The following is a 13,168-nucleotide window of genomic DNA, read 5'->3' on the forward strand; positions in this document are numbered from 1 at the left end:
ACATAGGCCATTATTAGTTATACAAAATGTAGACCCACTACCCATATAATAAAATGTCATTATCCACTACTCATATAATAAAATGTTATTATCCACTACTCATATAATAAAATGTTGTTATCCACTACTGATATAATAAAATGTTGTTACCCACTACTCATATAATAAAATGTTATTATCCGCTACTCATATAATAAAATGTTATTATCCACTACCCATATAATAAAATGTTATTATCCACTACTCATATAATAAAATGTTATTATCCACTACCCATATAATAAAATGTTATTATCCACTACTCATATAATAAAATGTTATCCACTACTCATATAATAAAATGTTATTATCCACTACTCATATAATAAAATGTTGTTATCCACTACTCATATAATAAAATGTTACTACCCACTACGAATATAATAAAATGTTACTACCCACTACGCATATAATAAAATGTTATTACCCACTACCCATATAATAAAATGTTATTACCCACTACCCATATAATAAAATGTTACTACCCACTATGCATATTATAAAATGTTACTACCCACTACGCATATAATAAAATGTTATTATCCACTACCCATATAATAAAATGTTATTACCCACTACCCATATAATAAAATGTTACTACCCACTACGCATATTATAAAATGTTACTACCCACTACGCATATAATAAAATGTTACTACCCACTACGCATATAATAAAATGTTATTACCCACTACCCATATAATAAAATGTTATTACCCACTACGAATATAATAAAATGTTACTACCCACTACGAATATAATAAAATGTTACTACCCACTACCCATATAATAAAATGTTATTACCCACTACCCATATAATAAAATGTTATTACCCACTACCCATATAATAAAATGTTATTACCCACTACCCATGTAATAAAATGTTATTACCCACTACCCATATAATAAAATGTTACTACCCACTACCCATATAATAAAATGTTATTACCCACTACCCATGTAATAAAATGTTATTACCCACTACCCATATAATAAAATGTTATTTATCCTACAAAGGGGCGGGATGTAGCCTTGTGGTAAAGCACTTGCCTGATGCGTGTTCGATTTGGGATCGATCCCTGTCGGTGGACCCACAGGAGTTATTTTTCGTTCCAGCCAGTTATCTACAACTAGTATATCAAAGACTGTGGTATGTGCTATCCTGTCTGTGGGGTGGTGCATATAAAAAAAAAATCCTTTGCTAATTGAAAAATGTAGTGGGTTTCCTCTCTAAGACTATATGTCAAAATTACCAGATGTTTGACATCCAATAACCGATGATTAATAAATCAATGTGCTCTAGTGGTGTCATTAAACAATATAAACTTTTTTTATCCTGCAACGGACAGAATATGATGATCAAGACAGTCCCTTTTATAAATGTGTGCCTGAGGCTTTTGATTTTTGTCATCATAAATTGCAGATATGGATCACTTTCTAGTATTGCAATACATTTACATGCAGAAATCAATAGTCTTTTGAAATGCATGCATGCAATTATCTGTAACATTAACTGAAGAGAAAAACCAGTTATTAATTCTCTTGTGTTTTGTTTGGCAAAGGCTTTCATTCTCAATACAAATATTGATTTATGTCAACATTGATTCTGTCATTATAAATTGAAGAAATTATCTTCTTCCTGTTATGTCTGTATTACCTAAAATTATGTAGACAATTTGTGCATTGACAAAATGAGAAATTGAGCTATCTGATCGTGCGAGACTATTTCAAAATCTACGGTGAAACCTCTCAAGATCAGACCCTCTGTAAATCGGAATTTCCTGAAAACCAGACATTTTATCCAGTCCCTTTTTAAAAACCAGGGCCCTGTTCCACGAAGTGATCTTAGCCCCAAGATTACCGTAGGCGCATAGCTACCCTATGTACTTAAGTTGATCTTAGCCCTAAGATTACCGTAGGCGCATAGCTACCCTATGTACTTAAGTTGATCTTAGCCCTAAGATTACCGTAGGCGCATAGCTACCCTATGTACTTAAGTTGATCTTAGCCCTAAGATTACCGTAGGGGCATAGCTACCCTATGTACTTAAGTTGATCTTAGCCCTAAGATTACCGTAGGCGCATAGCTACCCTATGTACTTAAGTTGATCTTAGCCCTAAGATTACCGTAGGGGCATAGCTACCCTATGTACTTAAGTTGATCTTAGCCCTAAGATTACCGTAGGTGCATAGCTACCCTATGTACTTAAGTTGATCTTAGCCCTAAGATTACCGTAGGCGCATAGCTACCCTATGTACTTAAGTTGATCTTAGCCCTAAGATTACCGTAGGCGCATAGCTACCCTATGTACTTAAGTTGATCTTAGCCCTAAGATTACCGTAGGGGCATAGCTACCCTATGTACTTAAGTTGATCTTAGGGCTAAGATTACCGTAGGCGCATAGCTACCCTATGTACTTAAGTTGATCTTAGGGCTAAGATTACCGTAGGCGCATAGCTACCCTATGTACTTAAGTTGATCTTAGCCCTAAGATTACCGTAGGCGCATAGCTACCCTATGTACTTAAGTTGATCTTAGCCCTAAGATTACCGTAGGGGCATTGCTACCCTATGTACTTAAGTTGATCTTAGCCCTAAGATTACCGTAGGGGCATTGCTACCCTATGTACTTAAGTTGATCTTAGCCCTAAGATTACCGTAGGCGCATAGCTACCCTATGTACTTAAGTTGATCTTAGCCCTAAGATTACCGTAGGCGCATAGCTACCCTATGTACTTAAGTTGATCTTAGCCCTAAGATTACCGTAGGCGCATAGCTACCCTATGTACTTAAGTTGATCTTAGCCCTAAGATTACCGTAGACGCATAGCTACCCTATGTACTTAAGTTGATCTTAGGGCTAAGATCACTTCGTGGAACAGGGCCCAGGACAGAACTTAACCTCTTAAAGCCGGACATTTGTCTTGGTCCCAAGGGTGTCCGGTTTAGAGGGGTTTCACTGTATATACATGTAGGTAACCGCAAGTCTATTCACATGTTTTTTGTTACTGAGGTAACTGATTGTTCACTTTCATAAATTACATGGGTATAACCTATTCAGTTAATGCTAGGCTCACACTACCAACTGCCAACACAAAGTTGGCAAATTTTTACGACTGTTCGTTTGCTAGTCTGAGCGCTCTTACAACTCGATTTTCATTGTATAACCGTCGTAAATCGGGAATTCAGGAAATTGCAACACAACCGTTGAGTCGACCAACTTTCTGCTGACAGTTGGTAGTATATGTGCCTATAGCACAACTTAAACTTGCATTGAAACTTATATTTTACTGACACTATTTCCAGCTCATCCTGTAAGTTTATAAGCAGAATAAAATATAAAAGTAAAATATTTCTTGCAGTTCATTAAAGAACAGTTTCTTTGATACGTGGTAAAGTGAATGAGAACATGCCACAGTTCACCAGGTAACTGATTGGCGATTCACGGCCATTTGAATTGGCATAACCGACACATGAAGATGACAGTATTTTGCTCTGGGTGTACTTAAACTGTAACATAGCTATTACTTTTTAAAAACTCAAAACACTCTTTGGAGGGCAGGACATAGCTCAGTGGTAGAGTGCTCACCTGATGTGCAATCGATCTAGGATCAAAAAGAGTAGCCCACGAGGTGGCAACAGCGGGTTGTCTCTCTTATTATCTGTGTGGTCCTTAACCATATAACCATAAATAAAATGTGTTGAGTGTTGTTAAATAAAACATTTCCTTCCTTCTTTTATTGGTTACCTTTTGACATCTATTATTTGCCCTATGGTAATTTTAAAAAAAGAAGGTCTTTGGCAGCGAATAAATACGACAAAAAGGTGATTTTGCTGTATGTAGACATATTTTAATTAATGTGCTAAATTTACTAATGTTATATACTGGCAGGTAATGTACACCAGGTGTAAACATTTTGCCAACATTGAGAAAAGAAAGAAAGAAATGTTTTATTTAACGACACACTCAACACATTTTATTTATGGTTACGGTATATGGCGTCAGACATATGGTTAAGGACCACACAGATTTGGAGAGGAAACCCGTTGTCGCCACTACATGGGCTACTCTTTCCAATTAGCAGCAAGGGATCTTTTATTTGCGCTTGACACAGACAGGATAGCACAAACCATGGCCTTTGTTGAACCAGTTATGGATCACTGGTCGGTGCAAGTGATTTACACCTACCCATTGAGCCTTGCAGAGCACTCACTCAGGGTTTGGAGTCGGTATCTGGATTAAAAATCCCATGCCTCGACTGGGATCCGAACCCAGTACCTACCAGCCTGTAGACCGATGGCCTAACCATGACACCACCGAGGCCGGTACCCGCATTGAGAAGCTTTACCGACGACACTTTTGTGCTGTCGACGATGCTCCCGAAGTACAGCAATTTATATCTCAGTTGTTCGTGCCCTGAATTCTTCATATCATTTTGTTATTTATTGTTTGTTTTCCTTATTTCAGTTATTCTTTAAGTTATTTTGGATTTGGTTTTATATACTAAACATTTTAATTTTGTTATTTGATGTATCACTATTAATTTATGCAGGCTACAACAGTTTTAATGTGGGTAGGACATAGACTTGCTTGATGCACTGTCAGTCTGGGATCAATCCCCGTTGGTAGGCACATTGGGTTATTTCTCGTTCCAACCAATGCATCACGACTGGTATATATCAAAGGCCATGTGCTATCCTGTTTCCTCCCCCCCCACCCCCCACCTTTCCTGTCATGGACGGAGGAACCAAGGCCGGCTATTGAGCCCACGACAGGCGTGCGCTACAACAGCTTGCTCTGAATGTGCACGTAAAACCCTATGACCTGACTTGACCTATCCTGTCTGTGGGATTACTTACTTAATCCCCTGGATCGTGCCAAGAAGCACATTAGGCTGTAACCAGACTGTGGGATGGAGCATATAAAAGATCCCTTGCTACTAATGGAAACATGTAACGGGTTTCTTCTCTAAGACAATATGTCAGAATGACCAACTGTTTTTGACAACCATTAGCTGTGCTCTATACAGGGCCTTAGCTAGGATTTTTTGTTTAGGAGGGGGGGGAGAGGGGGAGGGGGGCACAACTGAGTAGTCTAAAACTCCTTAAACGGTTAAGAAAGAAAAAAGAAATAAGTGTTTTATTTAACGACGCACTCAACACATTTTATTTACGGTTATATGGCGTCAGACACAGATTTTGAGAGGAAACCCGCTGTCGCCACTACATGGGCTACTCTTCCGATTGGCAGCAAGGGATCTTTTATTTGCGCTTCCCACAGACAGGATAGCACAAACCATGGCCTTTGTTGAACCAGTTATGGATCACTGGTCGGTGCAAGTGGTTTACACCTACCAATTGAGCCTTGCGGAGCACTCACTCAGGGTTTGGAGTCAGTATCTGGATTAAAAATCCCATGCCTCGACTGGGATCCGAACCCAGTACCTACCAGCCTGTAGACCGATGGCCTGCCATGACACCACCGAGGCCGGTAAAATTCTATAATGCTTTCCGGATTTTTTTTCTGGGGGCCCAGCTATAGTGATGTTGTTAAACAAAACAAAATTTAACTTTTAACACTTTTGACCATATTATTATTATGATTATCAATACCTTTGGAATGCAATAAATACAAATGTCGGATGGGTATAGGGGAGGGGAGGCATGGTGCCAGGTTGGACTCTATCTGAAGTCGTCTCTGTCTCTGTTAAAATGATCTAATGCAGCACCATAGGTAAGGGGGGTTTCTGAAACAATATGTAAATGTTTATAATTTGAAATTATAAATTTTACAGGATACCTCAGAGAGAGAGAGAGAGAGAGAGAGAGAGAGAGAGAGAGAGAGAGAGAGAGAGAGAGAGAGAGAGAGAGAGAGAGAGAGAGAGAGGGAGGGAGAGAGAGGAGAGAGAGAGAGAGAGAGACACTGTTTATTGTGAACTGTTTCAAACTGATGCATACATCAGCACTACTTAATAAAGTTTTTTTAAACGGGGGTGGGGGTGGTGGCATGCACCTGGGAACCCCCATAATCTGCCCCTGTACCACATAAAACAAACTTTATATTCTTATTTTATTTTAAGTTCACAATTTATGTTAAACTTATTTTTTCATTTTGTTTCAGATAAAACACAAACTTTATATTATTTATTATTATTTCACAATTTATTTTACAATAATTTTTTCTTTTGTTTTAACCGTTTTGTTTTGTTGTTTTGTTTTTGTTGGTCACTGCGTGTAGGTCGGAAGTGTGGTTCAACTCGGTGTGTTGCTGGTGAGGTATGTTTCAAACACAGCGATGACACGCGTAGGTGTGAGTGTCGACTCACCTGTCCACTACGACACCACGCCGTGTGTGGGACGGACGGACGGACGTATTATAACCCATGTGAGCTGCACAGAATTGCGTGTGTCGAACATCGCAAAATTCGTCTTAAACATCGCAGAGCCTGCATAAGTATGTCCAAATGATGATGTTGAGGTTAACTACATACATGTATATGTCAAAGTTAAGGTTAAATAATTGTTAAGGTTGACTGTGTCCAAATGATGATGTTGAGGTTAACTACATACATGTATATGTCAAAGTTAAGGTTAAATAATTGTTAAGGTTGACTGTGTCCAAATGATGATGTTGAGGTTAACTAAATCAAAATGATGATTTTGAGGTTAACTACACCAAAATCATTGTTTTGAGGTTATATATATAATGATGCAATAATTATGATTTTGAGGTTAACTATTTTGAAATGATAATTTTGAGGTTAACTGTTGAAATGATGATTTTGAGATTAACTGTTGAAATGATGATTTTGAAGTTAACTATTTTGAAATGATGATTTTGAGGTTAACTGTTAAAATTATGATTTTGAGGTTGACTTTCAAACCAATGATTTTGAGGTTAACTATTGAAATGATGATTTTGAGATTAACTGTTGAAATGATGATTTTGAGATTAACTGTTGAAATGATGATTTTGAGATTAACTGTTGAAATGATGATTTTGAAGTTAACTATTTTGAAATGATGATTTTGAAGTTAACTATTTTGAAATGATGATTTTGAAGTTAACTATTTTGAAATAATGATTTATTTACAGTTTGAGATTAATGCATATTGTATGTGAGATTTGAGTCAAGACTGTAAAGTTTTATAAGCATACAGTGGTGGATCCAGAAAATCCATTTAGGGGGGCCCCAATGACATGAGGTGGAATGCCAAGGGAACTTTTGGGGAGATCATAATTTTTTTTTTTTTTAAATTAATATAATAAAATTATAACTGTTGCAAAGGTTAGGAGGGCATGCCCCTGCCCCCCCTAGATCTGCCTCTGGAATAGGTGGTGGAGTGTGAAAATGCCACAAGAAGACAAATACAGTATCACGAGAATACTCAGAATAATTGGTGTTACACAGGAAGTCCCATTTCTTGATATTGAATCCATGGCAGTGCAGTCAAGACTCACCTCACGCATTTGAACATCGTGTCACCGGCCTCAGTGGCATCGTGGCAGGCCATCGGTCTACAGGCTGGTAGGTACTGGGTTCGGATCCCAGTCAAGGCATGGGATTTTTAATCCAGATACCGACTCCAAACCCTGAGTGAGTATTCCGCAAGGCTCAATGGGTAGGTGTAAACCACTTGCACCGACCAGTGATCCATAACTGGTTCAACAAAGGCCATGGTTTGTGCTATCCTGCCTGTGGGAAGTGCAAATAAAAGATCCCTTGCTGCCAATCGGAAGAGTAGCCCATGTAATGGCGACAGCGGGTTTCCTCTCAAAATCTGTGTGGTCCTTAACCATATGTCTGACGCCATATAACCGTAAATAAAATGTGTTGAGTGCGTCGTTAAATAAAACATTCCTTTCTTTCTTTTCTTTCTTGAACATCATGTTATGCTCTCATGCCAGTACAAGATTTTCTCACGCATTTTAAACATTATAGCAAATTTGTTTTTTTTAAATGATACATATATATTTTTTGTTGTTCATTTGATCTTGATGACCGACAAACAAGCCTGCAACTGGCGTCCGACCCAGTTAAGCATCATAGGGCATTAAAATCATATAATAGGTGTCCACGTTGTTTATTGGTCAGAATCTCGAACTGTGACCAATTGTCAGCGCGCTTGTTTTCCGTGCGGGTTTATTCGGATTCACGATGTTGGACTCCGACCAGGCAAAATCTCACTCCTTGCGAAAGTTCCAACTTGAGAGCTCTGCCATGGACTTGATATCATTGCACTCATGACACCCAAAAACAAAAGTGCTTATGAAACTTTTAGAGTCTAGACTTAAAGAGCCTGAGACTAATGGCAATGCCATGGCAATGACATTCAAATTGTATGTGAGTGACGTCATTAAAGATTGAGACTGGACTCTAAAGTTTTATAAACATGCATGGACCCTTGTTTGTGAAAAAAATTCACATTCTTCAAAATACCAAGAATAAAAAAAAATACTTATCAGTGTAGTACAGTTTATCGAAACAAGGAGTGCAATATTTCATACCCCTCAGATTGAATCTGTAGGAGGACTAAGACACAATTGAACTCATGACCCTCACAAATAAAACTCTGAATAAATAGTTCTGTGAATAGTTTAATAAAGGAGCTGGACATAGCCTAGTGGTAAAATACTTGATGTGCAGTTGGTATGGGGTCGATCCCCGTTGGTGGGCCCATTCGGCTATTTCTCATTCCAGCCAGTGCACCCTGTCTGGTATATATCAAAGTATGTGCTATCCTGTCTGTGGGATGGTGCATAAAAACGATATCCCTTGCTACTATAATGAAAAAAATGTAGCAGGTTTCCTGTCTGAGACTAATTGTCAAAATTACCAAATGTTTGACATCAATTAGCCGATGATTAATAAATCAATGTGCTCTAGTAATGTCGTTAAACAACACAAACTTTAGTTAATTAATGATTGATTTGTGTTTTTCAGAAGACCAGCTGAAGTCTCTTCCCAAAGACCAGTTGCCCTCTCTTCCTGATGACCAGCTGAAGGTGAAGGCCGTGGTGGAGAGTCTTCCTCTCGTGTGTTATCAGGTCCAGAGAGACGAACTCAGACAGCTCTTTGTTGATTGGCTCAGACGCCTAGCTAAAGTAAAAAGTAAGAGCTCAGCTGATTGGTTGAAATAGATCTTGTCATTTAGTGGCTGTACCAAATGTTACTCTTTTGTCTTTGTAATAGTACTACATGTACATTCAAGAAAATACAGAATGGGATTGCATCGAGTCTCCCCTGGGTTGTCATGCCATGATCTGAACAGATCAGGCCCTTTTAAGGGCCCCTATAGGCAACCTAGGGAGACACATCAACACCAGCTAGGTCCAATTAACGAGCTACTCTCAGCTTACTAATCTCTAAAACTATACGTAGCTCCCTATCTTTATCTTTCGGCTGACCGTTCAAAATTGCGCCTAACTTCCTTCATCAAAAGTGTGCACCCATTCTCTTTGGCTTAATCTTATGGGACATTCCAAATTCCATAGCACCATACCACCCTCCGCCTGTTACCGGCTATGGTCGGACTGTTGGTGCTCTCTTGCACCTGCCAGTGCAGGCGGTACCCCTCCAACCCACCCCACCCCTTTCCTGTCCTGGATGCAGGAGCCAGCTGAGGCCAGCACCTCTGCCCAGGACAGGCGTGCGCTACAACAGCTTGTTCTGAATGTGCATGTTAAACACTCTGACCTGACTTAGCGGGATTTAGCTCAGTCAGTTGAGTGCTTGTTTGAGGTGCTTGCGTCGCAGGATCAAATCACCTCAGTGGATCCATTCATCTGCTTGGGCTTTTTTCTCGTTCCAACCATTGCACCACAACTGGTCAAAGGCTGTGGTATATGCTTTCCTTTCTGTAGGAAAGTGCATATAAAAGATCCCTTGCTGCATTAGGAAAAAAATGTAGCGGGTTTTCTCTGATGACTATGTGTCAGAATGACCAAATGTTTGACATCCAATAGCCGATGATTAATTAGTCAATGTGCTCTAGTGGTGTTGTTAAACAAAACAAACTTTAAGTTATAATAAAACTGACTGTTGGTGCTTACTTTGTTTTAGGCAAATCATACCAAGACATGGCATTGGACTTTTTCCAAACGTGTGACCTGGATCGCAACAACCGATTGGATGCTGACGAACTGCTCAAGTGTACTGAGAAGAAAAAAGAATCTGCGAAGTCCACAGACACTACAGCTCATGTCCTCAGGTAAGAATAACACCATAGTTACCATGGTAACCATATTATCCCAACCACTGCAATTAAGAAAATGTCTATGGCCAAAAAATATGTTGTGGAAAACAGTATTAAATATTGTCCACAGCCATATACATATAGACAATAAATATTCCACAGCATTGCCGATTGCTGTGGGCAATTGCAGGGGTTGTTATCCTTTTGGACTGTGACATTTTGTCTCCATGGTATTATTTGCAGGTCCGTAGCTAGTAGGGGTTGGGGTGGGGCAATGAGGGCTTTAAAAAATCCGGAAAAAATTATAGAAACTTAAAGGAAATACTCTTCTTAACGGTTTAAGGAGTTTTAGACTATTAACTACTCTGTTGCCCCCACCCCACCCCCCAAACAACAATTCCTAGCTACAGCCCTGAATTGTAGCTACCATAGAATCAGTTGTAGCTAACATACAGTTTAAAGGGACATTCCTGACTTTGCTGCATTGTAAGGTGTTTCCGACTAATAAAATATTTCTACGATTAAACTTACATATTAAATATATGTTCTTGTTTAGAATATCAGTGTCTGTATATTCAACGTGTTTCTGATCATCTTAATATTTCTTCAAATAATTTCGTAAAAAACAATACATGTAGTTTAGGAAATAAAATGAAATTTAACCTAGTACAAATATTAGAATGGTCAGAAACACGTTTAATTTACAGCCACTAATATTTTATGCAGAAAAATATATTTGATATGCAATTACAATCGTTAAAAAGTCTCTGTTAGTCGATAACATATTAAAAATTGCAGCAAACTCAGTAATGTCCCTTTAATAATGCTGATTTTTCAAGATGTTAACTGTAATGGACCTTAAAATGAAGAGTGATTGTTGTGATTAGATGTTTGAACCGAGGTGTGGGTCAGGGAGCACCACTCCCCATAACTGAATATAAGACACCCCCCTTGGAAGTTGTATATTATTGGTCCTGCTAGTTGCCTGTGCTATATGTTTCTTTTCGACACTTTTAAGTCTAAAATGCAGAATAAAAATACATAGAGAATAACTAGTTAATGAAAGAAAGAAATGTTTTATTTAACGACGCACTCAACACATTTTATTTACGGTTATATGGCATCAGACATATGGTTAAGGACCACACAGATTTTGAGAGGAAACCCGCTGTCGCCATTACATGGGCTACTCTTCCGATTGGCAGCAAGGGATCTTTTATTTGCACTTCCCACAGGCAGGATAGCACAAACCATGGCCTTTGTTGAACCAGTTATGGATCACTGGTCGGTGCAAGTGGTTTACACCTACCCATTGAGCCTTGCGGAGCACTCACTCAGGGTTTGGAGTCGGTATCTGGATTAAAAATCCCATGCCTCGACTGGGATCCGAACCCAGTACCTACCAGCCTGTAGACCGATGGCCTGCCACGACGCCACCGAGGCCGGTAACTAGTTAATGATGTCGCATATCTGCTTTATCCTGTGAAGGTAAGAATGAGAAATTCTGTGAGGCTCTGCCGAGTGGAATTTCTCATTCGGCCTGAACAGGATAAAGCAGCTATCTGATGTCATTAACTAGTTACATGTATTATCTTTATCCTGCAGACCATAAAAATTAAGGGAAAAAACTATTATTTCTGTTATTTCAGCCACATTGTATGATGACTTAGAGGTCAAATGAGTGATTTTGTAATGTAGTTATGCGTGTGATGTCACATGGGTGATGTCAAAAGTCATACCCTGCTACTATACGGATATGACTTTGCTTTATCTGTCATCATATTCTGTCAATAAAAACAATGGTTGCAGGATAAATAATAATAATGATATGAACATGGCTAACTATCTCAACATATCTTAATTAAATTATTAAACATGTGACTTGGGATAAATAGCTTTTAAAAATTTGCTCTTAAAATTGTTTGAACTCTGACCTTTCAGGGGCTTGTGTGTTGATGCTCTGGTGAACCTCGGGGACCATGATGGAAACTGGGCACTAGATTTCCGAGAATTTCTGCATCTGCTTCACCCACAGTTCACACCCAGAGCAAAGCGTGAGGAATCAGCTTGATAATTTCATATACCTCAATTCTGTTTTAGTTTTTAATCCTACTGCTTTTGAGTTTTTTCCTCCTCCTCCTTCTCCTACTTCTCCATCATCATCACTATCATCATCACCATCACCATCATCATGATCATCATCTCAACCACCACCATCATCATCATCACCACCACCACCAATATTATCACTATCACCACCACCATCACAGCCACCACAACATCATCATCATCATCATCACTGCCATCATCATCACAACCACCGTCATCATCATCATCACCATCATCATCACCACCACCATCACCATCATTCATTATCACCATCATCATCATCACCACCATCATCACCACCATCATCACCACCATCATCATCATCACCACCATCATCACCACCATCACCATCACCATCATCATCATCACCACCATCATCACCACCATCACCATCATCATCATCACCACCATCATCACCACCACCATCACCATCACCATCACCATCATCATCACCATCACCATCATCATCACCATCACCATCATCATCACCATCATCATCACCATCATCATCACCATCATCATTATCACCATCATCATCATCACCACCATCACCACCACCATCACCATCACCATCATCATCATCACCACCATCATCACCACCATCACCATCATCATCATCACCACCATCATCACCACCACCATCACCATCACCATCAAATCACCACCACCACCACCACCACCATCACCACCATCACCATCACCACCATCACCATCACCACCATCATCACCATCACCACCACCATCATCACCATCATCACCACCATCACCACCATCTCCATCATCACCACCACCACCACCACCACCACCACCATCATCACCATCACC

General features: G+C 39.3%; 1 protein-coding gene across 2 annotated transcripts in view; it reads left to right on the forward strand.

Moving 5' to 3' along the window:
- Positions 1-13,168, forward strand: part of LOC121386427 (follistatin-related protein 1-like) — a 30,844-nt gene that overhangs the window by 10,145 nt on the left and 7,531 nt on the right. Inside the window, exons 4-7 of one of the 2 annotated variants that reach the window (XM_041517318.1) lie at positions 6,276-6,491; positions 8,983-9,150; positions 10,102-10,249; positions 12,176-12,288. In XM_041517318.1, coding sequence (XP_041373252.1) covers positions 6,276-6,491; positions 8,983-9,150; positions 10,102-10,249; positions 12,176-12,288 — 645 coding nt within the window. The remainder of the gene's footprint in view (positions 1-6,275; positions 6,492-8,982; positions 9,151-10,101; positions 10,250-12,175; positions 12,289-13,168) is intronic. The other variant, XM_041517319.1, reaches the window with a different exon arrangement.

This window comes from Gigantopelta aegis, chromosome 12 (assembly GCF_016097555.1).
Source record: "Gigantopelta aegis isolate Gae_Host chromosome 12, Gae_host_genome, whole genome shotgun sequence".
In the NCBI taxonomy this organism is placed as follows: domain Eukaryota; kingdom Metazoa; phylum Mollusca; class Gastropoda; order Neomphalida; family Peltospiridae; genus Gigantopelta; species Gigantopelta aegis.